General features: G+C 34.9%; 1 protein-coding gene across 2 annotated transcripts in view; it reads right to left on the reverse strand.

The window, feature by feature from the left end:
* The window catches only part of CCDC7 (coiled-coil domain containing 7), a 324,264-nt gene that overhangs the window by 244,257 nt on the left and 65,838 nt on the right, over nucleotides 1-14,169 (reverse strand). For both annotated transcript variants that reach the window (XR_014242606.1, XM_082385250.1), the window contains exons 10-12: nucleotides 12,200-12,275; nucleotides 2,721-2,751; nucleotides 1,708-1,797 (exon numbers count right to left, since the gene is read on the reverse strand). Coding sequence is in view for 1 of the 2 variants with exons in the window: in XM_082385250.1 (XP_082241376.1) it covers nucleotides 1,708-1,797; nucleotides 2,721-2,751; nucleotides 12,200-12,275 (197 nt within the window). In the remaining variant the exon portion in view is untranslated. The remainder of the gene's footprint in view (nucleotides 1-1,707; nucleotides 1,798-2,720; nucleotides 2,752-12,199; nucleotides 12,276-14,169) is intronic.

Consider the following 14,169-nt stretch of genomic DNA (forward strand, 5'->3'; position numbering starts at 1 on the left):
TATCTCTCACCAAACATGTTGTTCAATTTTCCCTCAATTCTTTGAGTTACCCTACTAGCCATCCAATAAATTTCTTGCTTTAAATAGTGTCAGCTTCTCCTGCTTATAAAAAGTAAAAGAAAACCCTTAACTGACACACATTAACATTTGGCAGACATGGCTCTTGATTACTAAAGTTGGTTGCCTATGAAAATAAAATTATTAAGAGATAATATCAGTTAGGAAAGCGAGCTTACTCTGGAAGAAAATTGATATAGCTGTTATTAGAAATCCTGACTTCAACATAATTCTGTAGCCATTATTCTCTTCCTACCATCCCCTTCTCTGAAAACAGGCTCTCTCTCAGATCCCTTGGTCACCACCTTTGTGTGGATATAATATTGCTACTATATATGCAGTAATGCTCCTTCCACATTTCTCATTCACACTTCCATACTTCTTTAGGTTTTCTCATGCAAAATCTAAAGAAACAGTACAAGAAAGTAAAACCAGAAACTGCTGCAACATTTTCAAGTCATGTATGAAGCTCCAAAGATTTTGAATGTGGATCTAACAGTGCATGATTAAGTGTTGAATTCTTACACTTGGCCAGACTATTCAATTATTTACTGTGACAATTTACTGCTTTATTTTTATTTTCTTTTTTTATTTTTATTCCTACTGGGAACTATACTTAGATGAAACTATTCCTAATTGAACTTATGTGACAGCCCTGGCCTTATATTTGACACTTATGTAGGATCACTGCTTCTCTAACTGATTAAGTAGCAAATCTGGTACTACTTCTGCTTCCTCCTCTACTAAGGAGGAAATACCAAGTAACCAACATTAGTAGATTGAAGAGTATTTTTCTTCATTCTATGTTAATTTTGTGTCAAAACATACATCTTATATTTTTACGTAGTTAATAAAAATTTGCTTCCAATCCACCATTTGACTTCATTGTGTATAGTTTGAATTTATAAGCTATATAAAAATGGCAGAGGAGGAGAAAAAAAAAGGAAACAAATTCTATCCTTGGTATTTCTATTCACTCTATGTGGTAAGAGTGAACTGGGACACACACATTACACAGTTGCAAAGAATACAATAAAATGCATTTAAAATACGTTTGAAAACCTCATTTATTGATATTTTAATAAAGTTAAATATTTGGCTTAGAAATACCTTTCAGAATGTTTCAATTTTATGTCTGCTTTTCATAGCATCCTTTCAGTTTTGATAGCTAATATGGTAATTTAGGACTTCCTTGGTGGCGCATTGGTTAAGAATCTGCCTGCCAATGCAGGGGACACGGGTTCGAGCCCTGGTCCGGGAAGATCCCACATGCCGCAGAGCAGCTAAGCCCGTGTGCCACAACTACTGAGCCTGCGCTCTAGAGCCTACAAGCCACAACTACTGAGCCCACGTGCCACAACTACTGAAGCCCACACACCTAGAGCCCGTGCTCTGCAACAAGAGAAGCCACCGCAATGAGAAGCCCACGCACCGCAACTAAGAGTAGCCCCCGCTTGCCGGAACTAGAGAAAGCCTGCGTGCAGTAACAAAGACCCAATGCAGCCAAAAATAAATATAAAATAAATAAATAAATTTTTTAAAATATATGGTAATTTAGAATATAGCATTATCTTATTTTTTAAAAGCACAGCTGCTACCAATTATTAATATTGGTATGTATGCCATTTTCAGACACTAAAATTAACTAACCTCTGTACTCTTCAACTTTTGTAGTTCATTTTCCAGCATCAGTTTCTCCTCTGACAACACTTGGAGGTCACTTTGAATCTGTGTGTTTTTCTAAAAGAAATATTATAACTTCATTAATAATGAAAAGCAAACGTATCAATATAGAGAGGTTAGTTGGGCACTTATTTATTAAAGTAAGAAAGTCTTCATTAACTCATAAAAATAATGAACCATTGGTATTAATCTGCATAGTGAAGTTATAAGTGGTGCTGAAAGAGGCAAAGGAACTATCAGTGATAATGGAATTTCAAAAGACTGTGGGAATGGAATATTACTCAGCCATAAAAAGAAATTAAATTGAGTTACTTGTAGGGAGGTGGATGGACCTAGAGTCTCATACAGAGTGAAGTAAGTCAGAAAGAGAAAAACAAATACCGTATGCTAACTCATATATATGGTATCTAAAAAAAAAAAAGAAAAAAAATGCTTCTGAAGAACCTAGGGGCAGGACAGGAATAAAGACGCAAACGTAGAGAATGGACTTGAGGACACGGGGAGGGGGAAGGGTAAGCAGGGATGAAGTGAGAGAGTGGCATGGACATATATACACTACCAAATGTAAAACAGACAGCTAATGGGAAGCAGCCACATAGCACAGCGAGATCAGCTTGGTGCTTTGTGACCACCTAGAGCGGTGGGACAGGGAGGAGGTATGGGGATATATGAATATGTATAGCTGATTCACTTTGTTATAAAGCAGAAACTAACACACCACTGTAAAGCAATAATACTCCAATAAAGATGTTAAAGAAAAAAAAGACTGTGGGATGTTATAGTTCAGTATTTCAGAAGTGAAGTGTTTCTGAGTGACAATGAAGTCTAATAAAATCAAAAGAATAGACAAAGTTTTCCAGCTCACATATGCATAACACTCTTGAATAAACTGACTCTCTTGACATATCCTGACAATTTCTAGACTGTATTAACAACATCAAGGACAAAGTACAATTTCAAACTGAAAGCACTATACTTACAGCCTCTAACAAAACTTGCTCATTCATAGCTCTGAAAAACAAACCAAAAATATCTATAATGTATTATAATTTTAAATTTATATTTTTATTTATGCAGTATCCTTATATATTTTCTTCGTAAAAACCTTAATAAGGTCAGAGTAAACTTTGACTAGCATTCCAAAAATTCAATGCTCTTCCTAGAGATACTGTTAGCTTGCTGTGTCTCTTCCCAGAACTTGTTCCATGGATTTATATAACACTTCACGTACCCATTCAATTCTATACTTTTTGTTAGTGGGCTGGATGTCTGTTTTGTTTTCTTTTTCACATAAATGATATCGTATATGTTGTTCTCAACTTTTTCACTTAACACAATTTCTGAAATCTATTCATATCGGTAAACATAGATTTCCCTCACTCCTTTTAAATACAACTTCTTACTCCATAGCAGGATTTGGCAAACTTTTTCTGTAAAGAGTCAGATGGTAACTATTTTAGACTTTACAGGCCAGGTGATCTCTGTCACTACTACCCAACTCTGCAAAAGCAGCTACAGATGATGGGTAAATGAATGGGTATGGCTATGTTCTAACAAAACTTTATTTACAAAAATAAGCTGCAGGCTAGATTTGACTCATAGACTGCAGTTTGCTGACAACTGTTCCATAGTATGGATAAACTATATTTTTGACTAATGAGTTTTTTTATTCATTATAATCAGAATTTTTTAAAGCTTTACTAAGATATGATTAACATACCATAAAATTCACTCATTTAAAATATACAATTCAATGGCTTTTAATATATTCACTAAGTTGAGTAACTATTACCACTATCTAATTTTAGCACATTTTAATTACCCCGGAAAGAAACGCTGTAGCCATTAGCACTCACTCTCCATTTCTCCCAGCACTGCCTCAGCCCTGGCAGGCATCAGTCTATTTTCTGTCTCCACAGATTTGCCTATTCTGAATATTTCACATAAACAGAATTGCACAGTATGTGGTCTTTTGAGACTGTTTTCTCACACCTAGCATAGTGTTTGTATCATGTATCAGTACTTTGTTCCTTTCTATTGCCAAATGATATTACATTGTATGGATATGCTCATTTTATTTATTCATTCATCAGTTTATGGACATTTGGGTTGTTTCCACTTTTGGGCTATTATGAATAATGCTACTATGAACATACATGTACAAGTTTTTGTGTGGACCTATGTTTTCATTTCTCTTAGGTATAAACATAGGAATAGAATTTCTGGGTCATATGTTAACTAAATATTTAACATTTTGAGCAACTGACAAACTGTGTTCCATAGCAGATGTACCACTTACATGATGTACCAGCAATGTATGAGGGTACCAATTTCTCTACATCCTTGCCAACAATTGTTATTGTCTCATTTTTATTATAGCCATCCTAGTGGTTGTGAAGTGGTATATCATTGTAGCTTTGATTCCCTAATGACTAATGACGTTGAGTATCTTTTCATGTGCTTATTGACCATCTGTATATCTTGTGTGGCAAAACATCTATTCGGATTATTTGCCCATTGTTAAACATGGTTATTTATTCTTTTTATTATTGAGGTGTAAGAGTTCTTATGTATATTCTGGGTGCAAGTCCCATATCAGATACATGATTTATGAATAGTTTTCACATTCTATGAGTTGTCTTCTCACATTCTTAATGGTATTAAGAAACTGCAGCACAAGTTTTTAATTTTTATGTTGAGTTTATCTATTTTTTTTTCTGTTGTTGGTTGTGCTTTTGATATCTTATTTAAAAAACCATTGACTGGGACTTTCCTGGTGGTCCAGTGGTTAAGAATCCACGCTTCCAATGCAGGGGTCCTGGGTTCCATCCCTAGTCGGGGAACTAAGATCCCATGTGCAATGCAGTGTGGCCAAAAAAATTAAAAAAAAAAAAAAAGAAAGAAACCATTGACTAAGTCAAAAATATTTACTCCTGTGTTTCTTTAAGAGGTTTATAGTTTTAGCTCTTAAATTTAGGTCTTCGGTAATTTTGAGTTAATTTTAGTGCATGGCACAAAGAAAGGATCCAACTTAATTCTTTTTTGCATATGGATATCCAGTTCTCCAAGCGCAGTTATTAAAAAAACTATTCTTTCCTCACTGAATTATCCTGGCCTCCATGTTGATAATCAGTTAACCATAAATAAATGTAATGGTTTATTTCTGGATATCATTTCCATTCATTCTATTCCATTGATCTACATAGGTCTATCCTCATGCCAGTACGACATTGTCTTAATTACTACAGGTGTATTTAGTTTTAAAATCACTAAAGTGTGAGTCTTCCAAAGTTGTTCTTCTTAAGATTCCTTTGACTATTCTGGGTTCCTTGTATTTCCACATGAATTTTAAAATCAGCTTGCCAATTCATGCGAAAAGAAAGTTGGGATTTTGATAGAGATTGCATTAAATCTGTAGATCAATTTGGGAAATACTGCCGTTTTAAGATTAGTTAAGTCTAACAGTCCATGAAAATGGGATGTCTACCTGTTTGAGTATTCTTTAAAGTACTTTCAGTGTTTTGTAGTTTTCGGTGCACAAGTCTAGCACTTCTTTTGTTAAATTTATTCTCATTCTCTTTGGTGCTTTTGTAAATGGAATTGTTTTCTTTATTTCATTTTTGGAATGTTCCTTGCTAGTGTATTACTTTCCTAGGGCTGCTATGACAAGGTATCACAATCTGGGTGACTGGTGACTTAAAACAACAAGAATTTATTCGCTCACAGTTCTGGAGACTATAAATCTAAAATTAAGGTGTTGGTACAGCCATGCTCCCTCTGAAACCTCTAGGGGAGAATCCTTCTTTGCCTCTTCCAACTTCTAGTACTCCCTAGCATTCCTTGGACTGTGGCAGCGTACTCCAATCTCTGCCTCCATGACTGTCTTCTCTCTGTGTGTATTTGCCTTCTACAATATTATTATAAGGATACCAGGCATATTGGATTAAGGGCCCATCCCCCTCCACTATGACCTCATCTTAACTAATTACATCTACAATGACCCTATATACAATTAAGTTCATTCTGAGGTACTAGAGGTTAGAGCTTCAACATGTATTTGGTGGGGGGGGGGCACAATTCAACCCATAACAACTACTGTATTAAAATATAATTGATTTTTATTTATGAATTTTGTATTTTGCAACCTTGTTAAGTTACTTCTAATAGTTCTAATAGATCCCTTAGGACTGTCAATAGATAAGGTCATGACATCTGCAAAAAGAGGTAGTTTTCATTTCCTTTTCTTCTCTAAATGCCCTAGATAGAACCTCTACTACAATGGTGGACAGAAGTGGTAAGAATGTCCTATTTTGTCCCTGATCTTGGAGAGAATATATAAAGTTTTTTCACCATTAAGTTTTTTCATTAATATATTAGAGAGAATATATTATGATGTTAGTTATAGGTATTTGTAGATAGTCTATCAGATTAAGAAAGTTCCCTTCTATGCCTAGTTTGTGGAGTATTTTTATCATAAAAGGCTATTGGATTTTGTCAAATGCTTTTACTTTGTCTAGTAAGCTAATCACGTGATTTTTTTCTCCTTTATTCAATCAATATCATGTATTACATTTATTGATATCTGCATTTTATTTATTTTATAAATTTATTTATTTAATTTATTTATTTTTGGCTGCCCTGGGTCTTCGTTGCTGCGTACGGACCTCCTCTAGTTGCAGCAAGTGGGGGCTACTCTTCATTGTGGTGCACGGGCTTCTCACTGCAGTGGCTTCTCTTGTTGCAGAGTGCAGGCTCTAGGCGTGCGGGCTTCAGTAGTTGTGGCTCATGGGCTCTAGAGCGCAGGCTCAGTAGTTGTGGTGCATGGGCTTAGCTGCTCCACGGCATGTGGGATCTTCCCGGACCAGGGCTCAAACCTGTGTCCCCTGTGTTGGCAGGCTGATTCTTAACCACTGTGCCTCCAGGGAAGCACGATATTTGCATTTTGAACCAACTTTGCATTCCTGGGATAAACCCCACCTGCTTGTGGTATATAATCTTTTTTATATGTTGTTGGATTCGATTTGCTAGCATTTTGTTGAGTATTTTTGTGTTCATATTTATAATATATTGGTCTGCAGTTTTCTTGTGACACTGTGGTCTGACTTTGGTATCAGAGTAATACTAGACTCATAGCATGAGTTGAGAAGTATTAACTCCTCTTCTACTTTTTGAAAGAGTTTGTAAAACAGTGATATTAATTCTTCTTTAAATATCTGATAGAATTCATCAGTGAAGCCATCTGAGCATTTCTTGTTGGGAAATATTTTAATTAGTAATTGAATCTTTTTACTTGTTTCAGTTACACTCAGATTTTCCAGTTCTTGAATCAGTATAGTCCGTCTTTCTAGAAATTTGTGCATGTCATGTAAGTTGTCTAATTTGTGGTCATACAGTTGCTCATAGAATTCCCTTAGAATCCTTTTACCACAGATGATTGAGCCATACTCCTACTAACAAAAAATGAAATTCTTTCTAGATTTTTGCTATTATCGCAGTGATATGATAAATTTCTTTTTACATATGCCTCCTTGAGAATAGTCCTTTCTCTAGGGTAGATTAAAAGAGGTTTCATGTATAATAAGGCAAACGTTTTGTTGCTATTGTTAAATAAACTATGCTAAATTGTTCTTGAAAGTGGGCAATACCTATGGTACTAGCAATTTAAGAGTATTTATTACACTACATCTCTGTCAAGACTTGAGATTAGAAAACTTCTTTTTGTTAAACTGATGGGGAAAAAAATGTATTGTTGCTGCTTTGCTTTCTATTTCCCTGATTACATATCAGATTGAGCATCTCCTAAAATGTTTATTGGCCATTTTTTGTCTCTTCCTTAAATATCTATATATATATGTACTTCGCCTATTATTTGAAGGTTGTTTGCCTTTCTGTGGAATTATATATTCTTATTATCACTCCTTTCTTCTATATGCACACATTTTTTCTCCCATCCATTGCTTATCTTTTAACTTAGATTCATTTCTGAAGATACTTTTAATTTCAATAGTCAAATGCCTTCCCTATATTTATGATTGTTTTCTGACATTTATGTCTGTAATAAACATTAAATTTAATTTTTTGCATGGAGTGAAGACTCTGTCATTATCTTCTAACCAAATGGATGCCTTTTGCCTTGCCAGTGCCCTAACTGGTCACTGATATTCATTCAAGACTTTGAATTTGCCACCTTGGAATTATGATAATTCCACCTTTGACATAACATACCTACCTGTGATACATGTACCTGGGCTAAAGACAGTTTGAAAGGCAAGACAGCTTATTATCCTTCCTTCTGACTCTTCTGCCTCTTTAGAAAAAACATCATGATAGATTTCTTAATAGGCCTGCTGTCCCCTCAGGACTACACATACATGATTCTGGTGATGGGCAATATTGTCACCAATGCTGACAACTTCATTCCCAAGATCAGTCACCAGATCTAAACACCCTCTTCACCAAAGAGGTACTATGCCTTGGAAAAAATACCCTGCAATCCAATCTCTACTTGGAATCCCAATATGGCCCATAATTGAAGAAAGAACTTTTCAAGGTCCTCTGAGTCTATGCTTACTTGTCCATTTCCCACTATCCACAGACCAAACGGCTAGACAATGCATTGACCAAATCCTGAAAAAAAGGTATATTAGCTTTCCCCAAGGACTAGCATGATTGCCCTAACTTGTTACTGTATAATTCATCCATAATAACGAAATACAATCCTTTTTTCTAAATGTTATCCTATATTATGGTTTTCATCCCACCACTACTTACCACTAAGCACCTCATAGGTAGACCCCACTCCTTTTTCTGGGAACCCCCTGAGCCTACCCCTCTGAATTAGTATAATTCCTGAGAAAGCTTACATGACCATAAGCCTTCGATTAGAGCTGACTGGTCCAGAAATAGGCACCTGCCTCTGGCTGCACTGACAATTTTCTCACCAAGGACTTTTAGACTTGGGAAATTCAAATATTATCCCTCAGAGTAACTAAAACTGAAAGATTAGATTTGGGAATTGTCAGCAGTCATGGCCTCCCACCTACAGGCAAAAAGTTAAAAAAGAAAATAGAAGGAAGAAAGAGATCTGCAATAGAAGAAAATGAAGCTCTTGTACAGAGGGGGAAAAAGTGTCTTGATAGTGTTCAAGTTCTGGTTTATAGTTGTTTCTGAAATTGAGCCATACTGCTGTTGCCTTCTTAATAAAATTCATCTCTTGCTCAGACCAATTTGAGTTGGGATTTTGTCCCAAGCACTCAGCCACATGACAGAAGTTCAATAAATACAAGATGCTCTTAAAATGTTAGTTTTAAGCTTCAATGACTTCAGAAGTATAAATGCTACAAACTTACCCCCAAAAATAAACATTTGAAAGTTTAATTTTTTCCATTCTTTAACACATTTAGTTTTGTGAATTTTAAACAATAAATTAATTTTGTTTCAGTCTCTCTGACTGAATATGGAAAATGCTGACCCAAACAGAATTTAACCAAAAAAAATTTACTATTCAAAAATTTTTAAATAAGTACAAAAGAAATGTACATAATCAAATATCGAAATGGTGTCTTTTGAACAGCTGTATCATTATAGTCCCAAAATTATTAATTCTTAAAACTGCACTAAGACTTTTGCCACAGCCTGTTAAAGGATACAACTGTAACAGGTTGTTAAATGGAGGCATCAACTAAGACTCTACGCCCACTGCTTATATCATGAGGAAGATTATATTCCAATAAAGATGTGAAAAAAAATGCAAAAAACAAAAAAAACCAAGAAGAAAGAAAAAAAAGAGGGACTTCCCTGGTGGTGCAGTGGTTAAGAATCCACCTGCTGATGCAGGGGACACGGGTTTGAGCCCTGGTCCGGGAAGATCCCACGTGCCGCGGAGCAACTAAGCCCGTGTGCCACAACTACTGAGCCTGCGCTCTAGAGCCCACGAGCCACAACTGCTGAGCCCACGTGCCACAATTACTGAAGCCCACGTGCCTAGAGCCTGTGCTCCACAACAAGAGAAGCCACCGCAATGAGAAGCCTGCGCGCTGCAAAGAAGAGTAGCCCCTGCTCGCTGCAACTAGAGAAACCCTGCGCAGAGCAACAAAGACCCAATGCAGCCAAAAATAAATAAATAAATTTATTTAAAAAAAAAGAAAAGAGGAAGAAATGAGGCAGGTGACCATTACCACTGAAAAAAACAGTAGGCAGCCAAGGGAGAGTGCTAAAACCTTTCACCCACATGGATAATATAAAAGGGTCAGGAAAGAAGATTTAGAAAGAGTACTTCTAAATACTCTTTACAGAGAGCTGTCTGGTGCCTTGAGCCCTACTCAAACACTTAAGGGAGAGGTGGATATGATGGCCATTATTAGAGAGAGGCACTTTAAGGAGAATACTCAGAAAACTGGTTTATGTTATTTGAATTTATGGAGAAGGAAGGCAGTCACAGTCAAATAAGACCTTTCTTGTATACCTTACCTTTCTTCCCAAAAACATGGAGAACAGAAAATACAAATAGTTAGTGAGAAAGGAGGTAAGAAAAGAGAAAAGCCAACCACATCCCCAAGTAGGCTCTAGGGAGAGGGGAGAGAATCCTAACTTTGAATGAAAATGAAAATATTGACTGTAATATCTGACAGGGGATTTTAATTTCCAATTCAGGACAGTGCTTATAATTATATTTAAATTAATTACCTAAGAGTGATCAGAAAAGTCATGGTACTACCCTAGTCTTTTTCTAGGAGCAGAGGGAAAACTAGCCCCAGTAAGCAAATATAAATGAATATAAGGAGTCTGAAAAAAGTTGCTTTGTGATTTTATTCTATACGCCATGCTTTTCAACATAACAGTTGTGAAACTAATATAGCCACCTGTAAGAACTGTAGGTCATCCACAATGACTTTCAAGATGCTTCTCGACAAGCAAGCAATGTACTGAGCATGTTCTGACCAGAAAATTATACAAAACTTATTCTGTGTATAAGACAATTCAAGTTGGAAATCCTCACCTTTATAGTAACCCATTCAACTAATCCTTCCCACTGCTTTCTTTTATGCCCAGGAATTTTAAAACCAGTTATAACTAGTACCCATAGTCTAATATGAGGAGCTAGAATAAATAATAGTAATACATATGACTGTTTTAATACCCTGTTCCAATGGAAAGAATATTCATGGAAATCAGCCTCCTACTTTAAGAATGCCCCTAGAACATGCTAAAAGCTTTCATCTGACAAATTTGTGAAAGTTCTTACCCTACCCTTCTGATAGGGAGGACTCTAATGAGATAGAAGAGGGAAAAAGGAAAATAAGGCCTAACTTGATTACATACCAAGTACCTGACCACCAATTAATGTAAGCCGTTAAGTTCTTTAGTTCCATTTTCAACAGCTGCCCAGGATATCCTTTTCTTTACATTTTATCTGTTATACTCTTCTATTAAATCTTGATCCTTGGACTTCATAATTAAAAAATCTGATCATGTAAACTTTCTCAATTTTTCAGTGCTAATCTAAAGAAAGTTCTTTGAAAATGCTGTGACGTGAGCTTGTCTGAATATGTTTTACTTTAATTTAAAACATTTATTTTAAAAAGAATTTTATGAGTTTACAAAGAACTATAACTAAGTGAAACATCTATACACAAACTACATTTTGTATGATTATATTTTTTTACTTTTTTAAAACTGTAAAATACATATAAAATTTACCATATTAACTGTTTTTAAGTCTTCAGTTCAGTAGTGATAATTATATTCATATTGTTGTACAATCAATCTCCAGAACTCTTTTCATCTTGCAAAACGGAAACTCTATACACATTAAAAATAACTCCACATTCCTCATTCTTCCCAGACCCTAGCAACTACCATTCTACTTTCTGTCTCTATGAATTTGACCACTCTAAATGCCTCATATAAGTGAAATCATACAATTTTGTCTTTTTATGACTGGCTTATAATTACTCAGCATTAATATCCTCAAGATGCATCCATGTTGTACCATATGTCAGAACTTCTTTCCTTTTTAAGACTGAATAATATTCCAGTGTATGTATATAACACATTTTCTTTATCCATTCATCCATCATTGGACACTTGGGTTGCTTCTACCTCTTTGCTACTATGAATAATGCTACAGTGAACATGGCTGTACAAATATTTCTTCAAGACCCTGATTTCAATTTTGGGGGGTATATTCCCAGAAATGGAATTGCTGGATTTCCATTCCATGATCCAAAAAATCGATCATATTTTTTGAGGAACTGACATACTATTTTCCATTGTGGTTATACAATTTCACATTCTTTATGATTATAATTTTAACTTTTATAATTATATATATCATAAAAATTAACAACACTAAATTTTTTAATAGTGGTTTTATTTTCTTTTCTATGTTTCCAATTTATCTGAAATAAATATGCATTTGTATTTATAATGATGAAAAGGAGTTATTTTAAAAGCTTACCTCTCTAATTTATTTGCCTGATTTTCAAATATTTTCAACATGGTATTCAATCGATTAGTCATTGTAGAAGTTTCTACTGTTAAAAAAAAAAAGAAAACATTTAAAGGTATTATAAATGGCAGAAGTTATACCTTTACACTGCTATATATGAGAACCAGATAAAGAGGAGACAACAGAAATGTGCAACATATATCAAGGGGACCAAATAAATCAAGTATATCAAGAAACCAAGTAAACCAGAGGGCTTGCTTTGGGAGGGTCAGTACTCCCTAAATAGTCAAAGAGTATACTGGGAGAAGTCAGCTTTAGAAGAAAGAATCAAATTCAGAATTGCTTATAGGCAAGAGAGAGTAATTAAAAATGTTTGCATAGAAAGTAATATGGCACAATAAGCAATATTTTAAAATTAATCTGATAATAGTGTAGGACATAATTTTAAATTATGCTTTGTATACAGTAAAGGGTTACAAAGAACATTAACTATTATTCCTGTCACAATTTGAAATTACAGTTCGCAGGAGGGAGAAAAGGCTCTGCTATGGACTGAATATTTGTGTTCCCCCAAATTCATATGTTAAAACCCTAATCTCCAATATGATGATATTTAGAGATGGGGGTCTTTGAGAGGTAATTAAATCATGAGAATGGAGCCACATAAGACACAAGAGAGCTCGCTTGCTCTCTCCCTGCTCTCTCTTCATTATTTGAGGACACAGCAAGAAGACAGCCATCTGCAATACAGGAAGAAGGCTCTCACCAGAACGTGACTATGCTAGAACCCTGATTTGAACTTCTCAGCCTCCAGAACTGTGAGAAATAAATTTCTGTTGTTTAATGCACTCAGTCTATGGCAATTTGTTATGGAGGCCCCTAAAACAGGCCCATCTCTACGATTCTACTAGTTTAGGAATTACAACTCAGTAGCATAGAATGTATAGATGGGAACATTACACTTCCATTGCCAAATGCAACAGCTTGGGTCCAACTGCTTCTTCCTCAAGTTCTCATTATGAATAACTTTAAAACAGAAGAAAAGAGATCAGACCCATGTCTTATTGAACTGTTCTAGTTAAGGCCCTTTCCTGAGCAGAGTGCCTCTGTTTAACAAAGTGGCTTATACAGTCATTCTGAAGAAGCCAAAATGGTAAAGGGAGATCCAGTTGTTTGCTGTGTATTGTGGAGGGAGGAGGACCTCTTTTCTCTATTATAATAAAGCTTCAGTATTTTATTGATAAGTAAAAAATATTAATAATGCATGCATATTATTTATCAATGGATAGGTTTTTCCTCTTGGGAAAAAATATGAGACAGTCAGCATCTAGGATGCATGTTATATAGAAAGATTATAAAAACGGGATAAAATGTACATATAGTGCTTTTATCTTGTTTTATCATTTTAAATATCAAGGAAAATGTTTCTAAGCATTTTATATAAAATTATCTTATTCTTCCTAAAAGCTACACAGCACTCCATTGCTATGAATGTACTGTAATTCATTTAGCCAGTCCTAAAAATGCATGTAGTTACTATGTTTTTACTCTTACAAATATGCTAACAGTAGTACTGTTTATGGAAATAGAAATATAGAAATTATCTATATGAACGTCAATAGAAGAACAGTAAATAAATTATGGCATAACCATAAAATGCAATACTATATGGCCATTAAGCCTCTTATACATTCATGCATTAATTTGCGTTTCCCTGATACTAGTTAGGTCAAGCATCATTTCATATATTTTTGGACATTTTTATTTCTTCTTCTGTAACATGCCTGTTCATATGTTTGTCCATTTTTCTCCTGAGTTGTCTGCCTTTTTACTACTGATTTGTAGAGGCCAATTAATACTAGCATATAGTGTGTAATACAGTTAACAGTCTACTATTAATTATATACTTATTGATATTTTCTAATGTACAGAATTTTTATACTTAACCAAATCTATTGATTTTTTTGTTCTATAGTTTC

The sequence above is a fragment of the Balaenoptera borealis genome (genome assembly GCF_965194805.1).
Source record: "Balaenoptera borealis genome assembly, chromosome: 3".
Lineage (NCBI taxonomy): Eukaryota > Metazoa > Chordata > Mammalia > Artiodactyla > Balaenopteridae > Balaenoptera > Balaenoptera borealis.